At 45.8% G+C, this 16,943-nt stretch overlaps 1 protein-coding gene across 2 annotated transcripts in view; it reads left to right on the top strand.

Annotated features, from left to right (window-relative positions):
- XPO6 (exportin 6) overlaps nt 1–16,943 on the top strand; it is a 48,820-nt gene that overhangs the window by 25,209 nt on the left and 6,668 nt on the right. For both annotated transcript variants that reach the window (XM_063315129.1, XM_063315128.1), the window contains exons 11-19: nt 1,120–1,212; nt 5,607–5,676; nt 7,602–7,761; nt 8,656–8,748; nt 9,590–9,734; nt 10,806–10,952; nt 12,542–12,731; nt 14,980–15,135; nt 16,810–16,924. In XM_063315129.1, the coding sequence (XP_063171199.1) occupies nt 1,120–1,212; nt 5,607–5,676; nt 7,602–7,761; nt 8,656–8,748; nt 9,590–9,734; nt 10,806–10,952; nt 12,542–12,731; nt 14,980–15,135; nt 16,810–16,924 (1,169 nt within the window). The remainder of the gene's footprint in view (nt 1–1,119; nt 1,213–5,606; nt 5,677–7,601; nt 7,762–8,655; nt 8,749–9,589; nt 9,735–10,805; nt 10,953–12,541; nt 12,732–14,979; nt 15,136–16,809; nt 16,925–16,943) is intronic.

The following is a 16,943-nucleotide window of genomic DNA, read 5'->3' as shown; positions in this document are numbered from 1 at the left end:
CATGAAAACAAGAGGGTTGGTGAGAGCTGAGAACTTTGAAAAATGAATCTTCCTCCTTCCCACCCCTTAACACTTCCCAAAAGGACAAAAACAGGCTGCCCGTGTTCAGCCCTGTCCCTTTTGGGGACATCACCTCATTCCCAGAGTACACAGTCTCTTGCAACCCATTAGCCAGTTGTTGGTCTCAACCCAGGAAAGGTAATCTGTCCTTGAGCTGAGGTCTGAAAGCTGTAAATGAAGGCTTAGAGCAGTGTTTCAGCCTCCTCAACTTTAAGATGTGTGGACTTCAACTCCCAGAATTCCCCAGCCATCATGATCATACAGCAGTGGAACCAGTGTCTTGTAGTTGAAACATTTAAGTTAACAGGTTTCTAAGACTGATTTGTCACGCTTGAATTTTTAGCATCCTCCTGTATCTGCACCTCAGAGTATATAAAGTTTTGTTCTCATGCCTCATTTAGAAGTTAAGGGAGGTTAAGTACCAGGCCTGAGCATTTTGAGCAAGATCAGCATAATGAGATTTTAAAGGAAGTTGAGATTTCGAAGTGGGATGAAGGTGTTGGGCTGGGATTGGACAAATCTGGGTTGAAGATTCCACTGGAACATGGAGCTCACTGAGAGACATTGGATCATCCTTTCTTAGCCTGATCCACCTGGCGGGATTGTTGTGAGACTACAAGTGTAGGAGGAGACCCATTCTCAGAGTAAAGGCAGTGAGATATGCGTACAGCAGAGAATTATGCAAAGGAGATTCTGTAGAAGATTCTCCAAACCCAAGCATCTAAATCCTGTTGTGCTTAAGGGAAATGAGATAAAATGGACTGTTCCACTTTAGATTACAGGTGGGTAACATCATTTTTAAATCACCATGTGGAAATATTTCCTGTGATTTGGAAACCAACTGGCATGGGCAGATTAGAACTTTTATTTGACTTCACAGGATAATGGCTTTTCCCCAACCTATCATAAGGTGGCACATTCCGCTCTACCGGTTCAGGATTCTGTCCCCTTATTCGGTTAAGGTTAACAGAGTAAGGTTCTGAGTTCAGAGTTAAGAGCTCTAATTTGAAGAAAAATGAAAATGGCTGATTAGGTCTTTGTGTTTTTCCCCCTTTACAGCAGCAGACTGAATGGCAGCGGTATCTCCTTCAGAGCCTAGAAGTTGTGGCCAAAGTTATGGAACTTTTGCCAACTCATGCCTTCTCTACGCTGGTAAGTGGGCAGAGTGAATATCCTAGAATAATAGAGTTGGAAGGGATCTTCTGTCATCTAGTCCTATTCCCTGCTCTGTGCAGGATCCACCAGAGCATCTCTGGCTGATGACTGTCCTGTCTCTGAAGACCTCTAGTGAAGGAGAACTCAACACTTTACATGGCAGTCTGTTCTGCTGACTGACAGATTGTTCCATCAGGAAGTTCTTCCTGATGTCCAGGCTCACCATCTTTCCTTACATCTCTTCTGTAGGCTAAATATAGCCAGATCTTTGAACCTTTCCCCATTAGGCTTGGTTATCAGACCCTTCAGTGTTTTGGTAGCTTGGTATCAGTCTAGTTACTCAGAAACTTCCTTGGGATGGAAGATGCAGCAAGGGAACTTTGAAGTATCCCTCTTCAAAGCCTTAATCTCACTAAAAGGAAGGCCGGGATGGGTGAGCCTCACCCAACTTAACCATTGTCCTAGTTTAAGGATTACAACCCAGTATTTTGAAGACATTGAAATGAATTTGAGGAGCATAATCCTTTCCAACCTAGAGTGGGCAAAAATGTAGCTGCTTCTGCACTTTGAGTGTGTGGCTGAGATTCAGACATGAGAAAATGAAAGTGTCTTTCCTCCTTGCATAAGAAGGGAAGTGCCTTTGTGCCAGCAAAACATTGTGGTTACCCCTCAAGCAGTTGGGAGCAACACACCCTGAGACTCAGGCATAGTCTTATTTTCTTTAGAGATGGGGCTGGGGATGTTTTGATGTGCATTAAACGTGCAATAATATATTGCTGTTCTACTTGGTCATGATTATTGATGAGATGGTGGCAAATCCCCTTCTTTTCATGGTGTTCAGGTTCAATCTCTGGCTGCTCAGTTAAAAGGGCCTTAGGTAACCCTTGCTAAGTTGTCGTCAAGCCCCATATAGCTGGCAAGACCAAGGAAGCAAGGGTCATGCAGACTGCAGTGAGGGAGCATTAAAGCTAGTCTGCCATCAATACAGAATCTTGAAAACTGTACTAGGAAATATCCAGCCTCATTTATAGTGAGTTAATTTAAGATGGAGCCTGTCTGGAATGCTTCTTCCCAACTTTCTCCCCAGCTGGACCGAGTTGCTGTTTCTGAGATAATCTTTCAACTGATTCTCCCCCCACTTTCCCAACAATCTCTCACCGTAGTGTCACCTGGGCTGAGACCCTGCTGTCAGGGGAGCAACCTGTCCTAAACCAGGCTGACCAAAGAGAGAGCAACTTTGCCGTGATCTTCTCTAGTGCTGACATGTATGAAAGACTTGCATTCGGCGGTCTCAGGCTGTCAGAGCTGCCCAGCAGGGGTAGGACTCAGCCCACCATTCGGATGTAGACTGGAAAATCCTTTTTACAATATTTGGGAGAAGAGTTAACTTTTGGGGGTTATTTGAGGATAGGAGTAGGTAAAAGAAGTTATGGTAAACAGGGCAGGCAGTAACACCCCTGTTAATCCTTCCCCTTGGGATTATTGCCTGGATCCCATTATCTTGCCCTTGCCCCAGTCCGGATGCCTGCCCTGGGCAGTCTCCTAAGTACAGCACTTGGGCAATGCCAGGTTGCTCACTCTCATTGCCTTGTTCTGATTTCTTGAGCTGGCTAGTTGTCTAATTTTTTCCATGTCCCTGACTCACTCACCTTTTTACTTATTTATTTAGTAAATTTATATGACCGCCCAACTCGCACACAATGACTCCGAGCGGCTTACAAAATTAAAATCCACAAGACTTAGCCTCTTCGTGGAGCATTGTGCTGAACAGTTATCTAGTGCCTAAAATGAGGTGGCAAGAATAACGCAAGAGTGTCTGGCAAACATTTACATAGAGGAGATCTGAGGGAGGGTCTCAGAAAACAAGGGACCCCCAATAGAAAACATAGGTAAAAGCAACTTCATTTCTAGGCCTCGTTGAATCTCCAAAGCATTCCCAGTGGTTTACTCCTTAGCGCAGTAAAACGTGATTTTTATTTCACTAGTTTCTAATGTTCTCTTTCCTTATTCATGATGTGCTCACATGGTTTGTTTTTTCGGCATTCTCATTTTTTAAAAAAAAAGGGTTTGAATCTCATGTGCCTGTTCCAATAACATTGGAAACATGTGACTAGTCACAGTGTAGAAACTAAAAGTGACTTGGGAAATGAAAGCGGCTCTGTGTTTCTCCGTATTAGTGGATGGATGGATCTTTACAACACATCTCATATCCTACTGAGTGATAGCTGGCAGAGCATTTTCAAATAGCTTATGTTGCAGAATGAAAAAGAAATAGGAATGTTTGTTTTTTGTTACTTTTATAGAGTGCTTATATAATGCGCTATGTGATTTTGTTTCTTTTCCCACTTGCTACGCAAGGGTAGGTTCCCTGTCCTATTTTACTAAGTGAGTGAAGCCTGTGTTGTGTCTATTACAATCACCAAGTCCTCTGTAGAGCTTTGACCCCATGGGTCTCTGATGCACATTTTACACTGAATCTATTCTGTTGACCTTTGTCCTTGGCTGAAGCTGCTTCCTTCTGCAACTTCCCTTACAGGTGTTGCTACAAGTAAGCTGGAAAGTTAGAAGCAGTGTAGGAAAACTTTGCAAAAATAAAATAGGGTAAACGTTGAGCCTAAGGAAGTCAGCCTAAGGTTGGTCTAGCTAGGTTCCTGGGAAGAAGGCCAGATTGTGATTCTTCTACTGTGTGTTTCTTAATCTTCCCTTGCCGTGAAACTCTGGCATGCCTGCCAGCTTCTAAAACTGTGTGCCATGTCCATGCCTGAAATTAGCACTTTAAATTTCTTGGTGTGACAAGCATGTCTTGCAGAGATCAGGGGTTTCCCCGCTGTTTCTCCATATTGCTTCAAAAGGGTGAGATGGCTTTTCACGGTGGGAACTAAAACACTCCAGACATTCTTTATTCAGTTGTTTTTTTTTACCTACTGTGTTGAGAGAGACTCATGGCAGGTTACAATCTCTGTAATAAAACCTCCACAGACTAAGTAATTTTACGTAGTAATCAATAATTAAACTACAGATAAAATTAGAAAACTACCAGTCAAAAAGCAACAAAATAAATGGCATGGTGTCGGTGTAGCGTAAAAATAAAGAGACTTTAAACTGATGGCCCCAGATTTAAAGCTTCCTTTGCCGTGAGTTCCCAAGGCAGCCTTAAGTAAGACATGGTGTAGGCCAGACTGGAAAGCAAAAAAAAGGAAGATCCTAGAAGGCAATGGCAAGCCATTCCAAGAAATGTACTGGTCGTGTCTGTAAAGCACCAGCACAATTTGAAGAAGTTTGTACCTTTTCACTCAGTGGGGTGCACCCATCCATTGGCAGGATGAAGATGAAAACGTTTGCCAGGGTATTGTGATGGAACTCCTTGTGGTGTCCCCCCCCCCCATTTATTTTGTGCTCATGTATTTTAATTTTGTGCCCAAGCTGATTTAGAGACCAGGCTGCCCGTCAGTAGATCTGGGCAAAGCACTGGAGTGCCTGAGTGCTGTCTCAAAACAATAATGAGCGGGAGTTGAGAGTCGCTGAAAGTCAAATAATTCTGGGGAGTTAGAAGACTCTTCTTGGCCATGCTGCCACTTCACTTGCAACACCCAGTTGAAAGACCCATGCTTAATTCCCATTCAGCCAAGACGTTCAGTAAATTCTTTGAGGCAGTGCCAGCCACTGTTCTTCAGTTTATCCTCTTTCATGGGGTGGTGACTATTAGAATAAATTTTATTTTTGGATTTATACAAACCCTTCCCTCCTTTCAGGAGCTAGGCCGGCCTACATAGCACTCACTCCTCCAATTCTTCCCACCCAGCAACCTCTTTCTGAGGTAGGTCGGGTTGAGAGGGCATGCTAGTCCAAAGTCACCTAGCAAGCTTCCATGGCTACGGGTGGACTTGAGCATGGAGGTCCCTGGTCCTAGCCCAACATTCATACTTTGAACTTGCATTTCTTTAATTAATTTAAAGATTTCTCTCCCAGCCTGAAGCCCTCTGCAAATTCTGTAACAGATTGGACTTGAAAGCCCACCATCCATAGCCTCCATGGATTTTGCCATGCTGCGTGAAGTCCCATCATTTTGGAGGGTACCACTTAGGAGAAGGCTGAATTAGATCCTAAGAAAGGCTATTGTAAAAAATACATCTTCCTCCTCAGAAATGCTTTCCCAATGATTTTTCACTGAAAGTTCTGTAAGAACCATGTTGTCTGGAAATAATAGAAATTGTCCTTTGACACTTACTGAGAAGGCCAGGTTGGGAACCATGCCACTGAGCTGTGTTGACCTTTCAAGCTTAATTTCAGTGCTGACGTCCATGAAATTTTTTCAGCAGCACATTCATCGTGCTTGGAGTCATCCATTGTTACTTTAATTGATTGTAGTTATATCTTTCTTTTTGCTCTAGTTTCCAGTGCTCCAGGAAAACCTGGATGTGTATCTGGGACTCCAACAGTTCATCGTCACCTCAGGGACAGGTAAGATGAACTTTCTGTGCCTGAAGCCTCAGGTCAGTTAAATGTGGCCAGTGTTGATATAACATTACGTGGGTTACAGTTGATTTGCATCCTTCACGAAAAAGATTAATGAACTTCAGACAAGAAGGTTCCACCATACATGATGTCCAGAATCCTCAGAAACTGTGCCTGTTCCCCCTTCCAGGCTTCAAGCTGGGCTTGTCAGCCAAATTAGCTTCTTCCAGAAGCCTGTTTGCACAAACGGAGCTAGCCCTGCGATTTGCAACATACACGGGACCTTAGCTGCAGTGTCTACCTGATCAAGGTGATGTAGGTGCCTGGTATTTGGGGCCAGGCTGAGCAGAGGAGCAGAAATCCAGCCTGGAAGGGCAGTGGGCCAGATGGGACCATCTCTGCCAGGAGAGGAGTCAGGGCAGACGAAGCCAAAAGATCTCAGCTGCTGGCGTTTGAAAGGAGCAAAAAACATGCCCCTCTGGAAAGGGACAGTAGAACAGCTCAGCTAGAATGCGCTGGGTAATCTGATACCAGTTCACCCGGATTCAAGAGAGGCCAAGATTTCTTGCCGTGTTGCACGGCAATCATTCCAAGAATGTCAGTGCCACAGTCTGTAGGATCCTTCCGTCTCCTATCTCTCTTTTTGCCATTTTCCCCATCCCCTTCTCCCCACCCCACTAATAGCCATGGCAAACGCGCACCCCTTTCTCAGGGAAGATACACCTGGCTGTATATGATAAAGGGCGTCGTGCTTTGCAGAAGAGTACGCAGTAATAAGGGGACGCGGTGGCGCTGCGGGTTAAACCGCTGAGCTGTCGATCGGAAGGTCGGCGGTTCGAAACCGCGTGGCGGGGTGAGCTCCCGTTGTTAATCCCAGCTCCTGCTCACCTAGCAGTTCGAAAACATGCAAATGTGAGTAGATCAATAGGTACTGCTTCGGCGGGAAGGTAACGGCGTTCCGTGTCGTCATGCTGGCCACATGACCTGGAAGTGTCTATGACAACGCCGGCTCCAAGGCTTAGAAACGGAGATGAGCACCGCCCCCTAGAGTCGGATTCGACTGGACTTTACGTCAAGGGAAACCTTTACCTTTACCTTACGCAGTAATAAATCAGCTCTTTAGGTTTTTGTTATTGCCACCTCCGTCCTAAGCTAATAGCAGTTTCTTAAACCGTCTCCAGAATCCTTACAGAGCCATAGGAAGGCACAAGGTGAGCTGGTTGCTTGGCATTGATTGGCAGTGTCAGTCAAAGGGGAGGGCTGAAAAGAGCTTCTTGGAAGAACAAACCGTGGGTGGTTTCAGTATTATTCAGGGGCCTGAATCTCGCTGTGCATCAAGTACGTGCGCCCGCCGAGAGCAGCGCCTGGATAGTCCGTGTTTAACTTGTTCCTGATAGCCCTGCATCCTTGAAACCGTTTAGTGCCTCAGATTAAACTCAGATTTAGGGTTTGCGTCTTGGGTTGTTGGTTGTGCTGCTATGAGGCTGCCGTGTTTGGAAAACCACTTGAGCCTTTCGGGGGAGAAGGAGGAGCAGTAACGGTGAGAATTAAACAGGGACATCCTTTTCAGAAGCGTCCTTTTCTTCAGCCAGAGCCGTGAAAGGCCTGCTCAGATTCAGAGCTCCGACTGGGCTGGGCAGAGCCACTCAAAGCAAATGCGTGTCATGCAGCCGCAGTAAATGTTTCATTTCCTGCAAAGGGAACATCCTAATTAGATTTCTCCTCTGAGAGCTTTGTCGGCTTTCGGGGTTCTAGCTGAGGACGAGCTCGGTCCGTAAATTCCATTAAGGGCACGGCTGGGACTAGCGGGGAGCGGAGGGCCGTTTCGACAGGGTTTCTCAAACAGGGCACGCTGTCCCCGATCCCAGAAGCGCTCGTGTCCCGATCCTTTCGCACGTTTTCACATCAAGGCATTTTGGCTGCTCCTCCAGGCCACCGCCTGAACATCACTGCGGAGAACGACTGCCGGCGTTTGCACTGCTCTTTGCGAGACCTCAGCTCCTTGCTCCAGGCGGTGGGACGATTAGCCGAGTACTTCACCGGAGACATGTTTGCTGCCAGGTTTAGCGATGCCCTTACAGTGGTGGAGAGGTAGGCGACACCCATGTGTATGAAACTGCCTCGGTGCTCTAGAGCGGTGTTTCTCAACCTTGGGGACTTTAAGATGGGCGGACTTCAATGCTGGGAGTTGAAGTCCACCCATCTTAAAGTCCCCAAGGTTGAAAAACACTGCTCTAGAGTCCATAGGTTCTTGGGAAGGGCCTTCCCTGTAATGCGCTGCCCCCTGCTGTTGGCTTCAGACACTTCAGCCTCAGCCATTCTCTTTCTCCACTCTAGAACCTTTCAGCCTGCTTGTTATCGTAAGGGAAAAATGGGAAGGGGTGTTGTACTGCCAGCAGCAGAGAAAGAGGTTGGAATTATGGGAAGGTGAAGAGGTTGGGTATGTTCCTTGACAACCATGCCCAATCCTTCAAGGACAGAAAGCAGTGAAGGGGAAGGAAAGAGCTGCTGAGCCTACTGGCACTTTCTCCAAATAAGTCCTCATCCACAACAAGAAAGCTCCTGGTGCCATCTCTGCTCCATCACAGCACTGGATGAAACAGCAGTCACCACACTTGCTTGTTGAGCAGGGCGGATGGTGTTCTCTGTTGCCACCACCAGGCGGTATTGCCCAGATCATAGCTACATGATACATTACTGTGGCTTTCTCCCACCTGTTGTCCTCCAGAAGAGTTGAGGCAACTCCTCTCAGGATCCCAGACACCATCTGAAGTTATGAGGTTGGGGGTGGCTCTTTTCAGAAGCCAAAATGATCACAAACAGCAAAATTCTAACCCCGTGGGCAGTGGGGGGATGGCTTTGGGCAGTATGAACAGGGGTCTCAAAGCTTAAGGTCAACTTTACGTTACAGCTAGTAGAAAAATTCTGTTTATTCACGAATTGCTGCTCACTCCCTTTTTTTCCCCTCTTAACCTGCTTTTCCAGGTTAGTCAAGGTGACTCTGTATGGGTCCCAGATTAAACTCTATAACATTGAAACAGCGGTGCCATCTGTACTAAAACCTGACCTTATTGATGTGTGAGTATGATGTGAAAACCACAACACTAAAAGGCACTGGAAATGCTCTCCTAAAATCTGGGCCCTTTATTGAACCCCCTAAATGCTGCCCTTCTACAGTGGATCATCCTTGAGCATCGCTTTTGGAGTTAACCAAGAGCCTTTTGTGAGATGGGAAATGAGATGGGCTCAACAGTGGTTGAGTCATCCTAACCAGGCCACCTCCAGACTTTCTTCCCTAGATGGTATTTCTCAAGATCCAGGATCAAGTCATTCTCCCAGGCCTTGATAGCCTTCATGAATCCCAGAAGTGTTCCTCCTGGGTCCTCTTCCCCTGCGTGCCCCACTTTATCAGCCACTTGCTGGGGGGGGTTGGCAGAAACCAAAGAATGTGGGATGCTTAAGTTCCCTGATTTCCTAAATTCTCCTACCTCTGCTAGTCTCCTGCTGTCTGTATATCAGATGTCCTCAGTATTGCTTATTCCATCCCAGTCAAATAAGCTGCTGTATCCTGAGCCCCTTTGCCCTTGATCCCATTTGCAAAAGGATGTAAGAAAAGCTGCTAACGGTCTCATGCTAATGCTGGATATTTTGGGGGTATTAACTCTTACTAATGATGACCTAATCTCTCCCTCTTCACCTCTGGGAAATAAAATGAATCCAGATAAATTGAGATACGTTCTGTAGGGAGAGGGTGGCAGTATCCTGCTGGCAAGGGGATTTGCTGGAGAACTGTAGAGAGGAAGCTCAGTTTGGACCCAGTCATCATTCTGAGGTCTCAAGTGTGTGCCTTATTTCACACACACGCCCCTCCCCAACCATTCTCCTTCCTTTTTAGCTTTAAGATCTCTTCTCTTTCCAGACATGCACAATCCCTGGCAGCTCTGCAGGCATACTGCCACTGGCTAGCACAGTTCTATGGAGAGGTTCATCAGCAGAATCTGACACAGTTTGTCTCCTTGGTCTCCACTGCCTTGGAAGCGATTGCTCCATTGATCAGCTCTAAGGTATCTTCTGCCCAGCTTTCCATTGTCTCCTCCTTTTGCCAGACGTTGCTTTCATCCGTGGTCGGATCCCTTCTCTTGCCTAAAAGCTCCATTTTTCACCTTTGCTAAACTTCCTTTCCCAGGGGAAGACAATTGGCAGATGATTTACAGGAATCTCTTAAATGAAGTCTCTCACTGTTCCAACCCAGAACCAGAGGGCAGACATTTACTTTGATCCTGCTTCTCCTCTGCCCAGTCATTTGTATTTGGGAGGAGGGTGATCTGTTGCAGTCATCTTGGGGATCCTGGAGTTTGGGGGTCTTATTTTTCCAGTTCATGTCTGTCTTATAAGGGGGAGGGGGGCTTAGCTGCTGCTCCTCCCCAAAATCTTGACAGTTCTCAAACTTCTGGACATGTTACATTGCCGCTCCCAGAATCCACAGTCAGCAGAACCATTGGTGGCAAAAGATGGAGACCAACACATCTGTACAGGTGCCAAGCTGAATGAAGTTGTTCTAGATCAGGGTTTCTCAACCAGGGTTCTGTGAAACCCTCGGGTTCCCTGGGAGATCACAATTTATTTAAAAAATTATTTCAAATTCGGGCAGCTTCACATTAAAGAGAGAAATGTCATTCTCTATTTTTAGTTTAAGAACACTGTTAGTGCATATCTACAGGCCTACCCATGAAACAAATACAATAATTTTGTAACTTCTGGCCTATCTTTGAGCCTGAATGTCCAGGGGTTCCCCGAGGCCTGGAAAATATTTCAAGGGTTCCTTCAGGGAACTCTTGAGAAAGGCTGTGCTAGATGTTCCTATCCTGCTGTCTCAAAGAGAGTTGTGAGGAAGCAGGATTTTGCAAAGTAGAGTTTAGCACCCTCTTTGGAATAAGGAGTCACGAAGAGCTTCCAAACAAAGAGATTCCCAGATGCCAGCTTTTCCCTTGCAGCATTTTCTCTATCAGAAAACATCTGATCTCTCAAAGGCTGTCTTTATTTCCTAGCCCAAAGCCTTTTTCTTAACAGCAGAAGCTGAAGTCTCTCATTTTTCTCTCCCTTCCCTTCCCTTCCCACCCCCGCCCCGCCCCCAGGTACAGGAGAAGCTGCTCTTGTCCGCCTGCCACCTGCTTGTCTCCCTGGCCACCACTGTGCGGCCTGTGTTTCTAATCAGCATCCCAACCGTGCAGAAAATGTTCAACAGGGTTACTGACAGCTCTGCTCAGCGCCTTTCTGAGAAGGTGAGTGCAGCTTTGGGGACTAAGCGCAGGCATCCTGATTAGATCCCCAGGCATTCTGGCTAGTTTAAAACACGGTGCTTTCGCTCTCATTTGCAGCAAAGCCAAGGAAGAAAAGGGGTCTTTGTCAGCCCTTGCATGTCATGCTAAACTGTACTCACTGCTGTGTTTGCCCAATGCATTTAACTAAGTTATTTGCCTGGTTAGTGTGTGATGAGAATATTGTTCCCAACTCACTGCTGGGATTGGGGGGGGATTTAAATTTAACCCCAAGGTGCCCTGAGATTGTTTGGAACTAAATTTCTCTGGTCGGCTATGTAACTTGAATAGGAAGCAGAAAATTAACAGAATTAATCTCTTCCTGCTGCTGGTTCAGAAATGCAGCAGTCCCATGAAAATGGGGCTACTCTAGAACTGTCTTAATGTCTGCATGTTTAAAGACCATTTGTCTGTTCCTGAGTGGTCTGAACAAAATCATCCCCCTGATTCAGGGAAGGAGTGAAAACGAAAATCTGTATCTTCCTAAAACTTTTCATTTCTTTCCTTGGTAGGTGGGTGGCTTGTGAATGATACTTTGGATGGGTTCATGGTTCATGCTGAGCCACAGTTTGTTGAACATGGCTTGTTGAACAAGCTGCTTTGGCTGGGTTCATCCATTGCACTAAGCTGTCAACCAGAACTTCTGTAATGGGTGTCCTAAAGGTTCAATAAATGATGATAATAGACCATAAGTTGAAAGCACAAACACAACTACAAAACTTGATGCGATGTGTGAACCTGGTCTGTGACTCTGTAGGGTCTTTGTTGACCATGAAACACAGCTGCCCTCTTGGTGTGCTCTGCCACATTGCCATGTTTGGGAAGTTTCAGTCCATAAAAGCTGATAGGAAATATTATTGGACCGGGATACTTAGCTGGAGTAATTGCTTTAGCAGACTGAAGTTATTTGTTCTGCGGTCCATATAACTAACCCAGTTCAGAAGTGTATCCTATGCATTGGCACAAAAAGGATCTGCTGTTTGACTAGTCTGATAGAATTCAGCAAGGCATGATCTGGTCTCTATTAACCAAGTTTTGTACACACCCTTGGGATCTAGGTCTAACTGAAGGCATAGCCCCAGAGTCAAGTGTTGGAACCAGTACTGCTTGAACCATGATAAAACTGGCTGAGGGAAGGGGCTGGGGGTGGGATTCATTGGGAAGAGAAGGTGGATCCTTCAATGCTATAGTTTTCCTCCTGGATAAATTTAGGGATTTGAACAGGGGGGTGGGAGGGCAAAAGCTTTTGAGAGAGGGAAATATTTACTGTCCCCTTTCTCTCCATCCCAGCCCCATTTCAGAGTGTACCAATCCTCACTTTATACCTACCTGGGCAAACTATATTCCATCACATGGGTTGTGTTGCCCTGATGTCTAGTTTGATCCAAAGTGACCTGCCATGGGGCCTGGTGGTGCCAAATGCAGTGATTGATGCTCTCTGCTCCCGTACCCTAGATTTCAGCGAGTCAACGGCCAGAGGGGCTGCTCCCGGCTGTGCAACCTTTCCTCTTCCCCTCTCTGGGCTTTAGTGTGTTTGATCTTATTCTCTGCAGGCCCAGATACTCCTGTGCAGATCACTTTCAAACATCTTGCTCCTTCCGTGGCCAAACCTCCCAGAGGGTGAACAGCAGTGGGCCATTCGTTCAACTAACCATGCCAGCCTAATATCGGCCCTCACCAGGGATTACCGCAGCCTGAAATCCAGTGCCATCTTTCCCCCGAGGAAAAATCAGCAGGACGATAGTAAGTCGCCCCAGTACAGACCTCCAGCTTGTCGGCTGTAGTTGTAGACTTGGAGACGTTGGGGAAGTTAGATACTAGCCACAGGTTTAGGATCGCTTTTGAGAGCCTTGATCAGGTCCCTGTTCAGAGCTGGCTGAAAATTGCTACTGAATTCCTGGCAGTTAGTTGGAGTAGGCATCTCTTTTTAGGCAGTATTGTTGGAAGTAATACAGATCTTTGTTTCTTCCTTACTAGGGCCTTTGGATTCCTATAAGGAAGCCTGTTCCTTGGGTTGTCCCAGGAAAAGCAAGGTTTTTCCCTCAGAATTCCAAGCCAGTCTAGAATTCAAAATTACATTCTCTATTCAGTTTCTCAAGCGAGAAATCCAGCCTGGATTTAATCTAGATCAGCGTTTCTCAACCGTGTCAACTTTAAGATGTGTGCACGTCAACCCCCAGAATTCCCCAGCCAGGCTGGCTGGGGAATTTTGGGAGTTGACGTGCACACATCTTAAAGTTGACACAGTTGAGAAACGCTGATCTAGAAGCTGCATTCGGTATGTGGCACCCCTCCACCTTTGTAGGAACCCTGGAGGCTGCAAGACAAATGTGCGGGGTTTTTTAGGCACTAATGGTGCAATCTAGATGATGATGATGATGATGTAACAGGGGTCCAGATAACAGGTCCTTTGTTCCCAGTGAACTCAGTAGATCATAAAAAAGGCAAGCTTGAGCTACCAGTTGGCATGGTGCCTATATTTGGAAACAGATTAAGTATGTCCCCCCGAAGCTGATGGCAGGGACAGAAGTTGGCAGACATAATGCAAATATGCTTTTTGTTTAGCTGAAAGATTCCCTTTTTGATCATAAAGGAACTTGTTCCAACAGCTCATGTTCCCAAGGTTTCTTTGAAAACTTGAGCTGGCTGTTGCATTTTTCTGAGGTTTTGAAAAATGCTGTCCGTTTGCAGATAAAGAGAGAATGTTTGGGGATGAGGTAAGAGTATTAAAATAACTTAAAGCCTGTTAGCAGAAAAGGGATTTGAAACCTTTTAAACTGGATTTGTTTTATTGTTTGTAAGTGATGTTTATACTAATAGCTGTATTAGTCTAAGCTTTTAGGCTTTTTGCCTTGAAATGAGAGTTATAAATAACTAAATGGATTAAATCTTGTTTGAACCTAATTGCATGCAACCATTTATCAGTAATGTTTAGTGTAGCTGTTGTAAGTAATTAGCAATGTGCAAAATGTTTTTGTTTTGGGCTGTATTCAGTGCAAAATTCCATGTTACATCTTGTACAAGTGCAAAACGGTCATCTTGAGCGTTTTTAGATGCGCGTTGACTCAGTGCAGAGCTGTTTTTGAGTTTCACATTCTTTCAGAATGCTCAAGATTGCCCATGTTGCCCTTACAAGAGGACATTTTGTAAAAAGCCATGCTCAGAACAGTCTAAAATGCAGCACTTTGAAACATCCTGCACACTTGTGCAAGCATGTACCAGAGGCATAAGTTTTGCAGGCTAACATATTTGTGGAACTTGTTGACACTGATGTTGGGAAATGAACAGCACAAGAACTTTATGTACGTGCACGCCTTTAGGTGACAGTTGATCACATATTCAGGGACTATAATTGGTAGTGCTGAACCATGCAGACACAAAGATTTATTCTGGTATACAAAGAAAGCATTGCCTCCTCAATCACTGCAGCCAATCGCCTTCCAGGGTGTTCCCTGCATTTCTGGAATCCAGGGCATGCCGCTTCTGCAAATTAACGTGGAAGGCACACGTTATGGTTAAACTCAAAACGAAACAAAAAGCTCAGCATGAAAAGTTGCTACTCCCGTTCAGAAGAGCCTGTCTGCTGCACTTCTCCAGGAACCGCTATTCCAAATGTAGTGTTTCTTCTTCCTGTGGTGTGACTGGGAAGCAGGCCTGTCTTCCCTGGAAAGTGAGTGCCTAAGGCGGTGTTCCTCAACCTCAGCAACTTTAAGATGCGTGGACTTCAACTCCCAGAATTCCCCAGCCAGCATGAGGTTGAGAGACACTGGCCTAAGGGGTCAGCGCAGAGTACTTTGACTCATGTGGTGCTGCAAGAGAGATTCATTTCTGGACGGGGTTCCTGGAAGGCTTTGTGTCTTTCCCAGGGAACTCAGTTCTCGTAGAGGGTCCAGCCGGGAAAGGCCGATCCATTGCCTCAATCTCTGCTGAATTGCATTGTAGCTTTAGTGCTGCAGGGTGATGGTTTGCTCATTTGCTCTTGATTTTGCAGCAAAAATCCTTATCCATCAGACACTTAGTGTCCTGGAAGATATTGTGGAGAGTGTCTCTGGGGAAGCCACCAAGTCTCGCCAGATCTGTTACCAGTCACTGCAGGAGTCTGTCCAGGTCTCCCTCGCCCTCTTCCCAGCTTTCATTCATCAGTCAGGTACAAACACAGCCCCGTTTTCCCTGGCCTGTCTTATTTAATATGTCCATCTAGAATTAAAGCAGGAGCCCGTAGGTCTCTTTCCTGGATAGAGGCCATAGAGAATGCCATGGTCCAAAGAAGGAGGACAAAGGCAGGCCAAAAGTTAAACTGGATTTCATTCCATTTAAACTTAAACCTAATGTTAATCTGATTATTCTTCAGTCTCATATTTAAATAAATTGGCCCCTGCTTCAGTCATGGAACTGCTTTTGGAGGTCTTTGAAGGATCAGTGTCTAGGTCACCCCAGATCCCGCAAACACAGGGGAAGAGCCCTTCATTTTGAACTAAAATCTAATCTGTGGAAATAAATAACTCAATATGTGTGCATTCTTTTTTTTTTAATACATTCAATTGTTCCGTTTCTTGGAGGCTGCCTGGACCAGTCCCTGCAGTTTTCTCGGCAAGGTTTTTCAGAAGAGGTTTGCCATTGCCTGCTTCCTAGGGCCAAGAGAGAGGGACTGGCCCAAGGTCCCCCAGCTGGCTTTGTGCCCAAGGCGGGACTAGAACTCCCGGTCTCCTGCCTGGTGCCTTAACTGCTACCCCAAACTGGCTCTCGTGCATTCATTAATCCCATTTTAATCCCACCTTGGAGATGGTGCTGTTGGGTTGTTGGATGTAGGATGTAGACCCCAACAAAGTCCTTCAGCCCCTCCTGCACGGTGAACTTTTGGCCATGACTGTGGTCATTGCTAGATAGCAGCAGGCCACATCGCTTCCCCCAGCAAGGCCCAGCAGTTGTTGATGGTAGCAGGCAGCAGCCTTGCATTCGGATTTATTACTTAACACTGACAAGTAGGCTCCATTTTTATTTTAAAAAACAATAATTTTCTGAAATGGCCAAAATCTCACAAGCCCTGCAAATCGCAGTCCCAAAGTAAGTCAAGATCTCATCAGAAAAGGCTGAAAGATTTCAACCACTCATTTATTAACTTTGACTAATTTCAGCTGTTATTTTCCTTGTTTAAAAATGGGCTCGTTGGATGCCCTTTAGCGGGGTTACATGTTTTCCAGTCCCCTTGGCAAGACTTTTCTGCTCCCCAGGCAGCAATCAAGACCCTCTTGTTGCCCGGGGAGCAGAAAAGTCTTGATTGCTGCCCAGTGAGACAGTTCTCAATTTAACTGCAATCCTGTCCTCAGCTGTCATCCAGTGGAATTTCACTTCTGGATAGCTCAACTGTGATCCTCAGGAGAGTTCCTTGCCAGATGTTCATGCTTGATTTAAGTTATGTTTGGATCTCTCTCCTCCTGTCCATATGGCTGTCTTACCACATAGTTACAAGATGGGGCATAATAATTAATGTTCTCAACCATTCTGCACTTCCAGATTTAGTAGAGCCACTAGAGAAACCATTCCACTATGTTGCCTTGACACAAAGAGGTTAAATTGGGCTTTTGTTTGGCTGGGTTTTGTTTTTGTTTCTTTTAAATACTTGTAGCAGTTTGGAGAGCCCCATCATCAGCCACTTACTTCTCCACTTGCTGGGAAAGATGAGCCAATGTCTCACAGCCCGTGGCATTCTCCATGTGATGGAAGACACAAGCTGGAAAACGCAGTTCAGTGGGGAAGAAGAGCAGCTTGTCATCATCCTTTCTCTGAATGTTGTTCTTGCCTCCTCTCTTTCGGTTTGCAGACGTAACAGACAAAATGCTAAGCTTCTTCCTGACCCTGTTCCAAGGTCTGAGGGTGCAGATGGGGGTGCCTTTCACCGAGCAGGTGATACAAACATTCCTCAACATGTTTACCAGGTAATCTGCTGGATTATGC

This window comes from Candoia aspera, chromosome 14 (genome assembly GCF_035149785.1).
Source record: "Candoia aspera isolate rCanAsp1 chromosome 14, rCanAsp1.hap2, whole genome shotgun sequence".
In the NCBI taxonomy this organism is placed as follows: domain Eukaryota; kingdom Metazoa; phylum Chordata; class Lepidosauria; order Squamata; family Boidae; genus Candoia; species Candoia aspera.
This window is presented reverse-complemented; position numbering and strand designations above follow the sequence as displayed.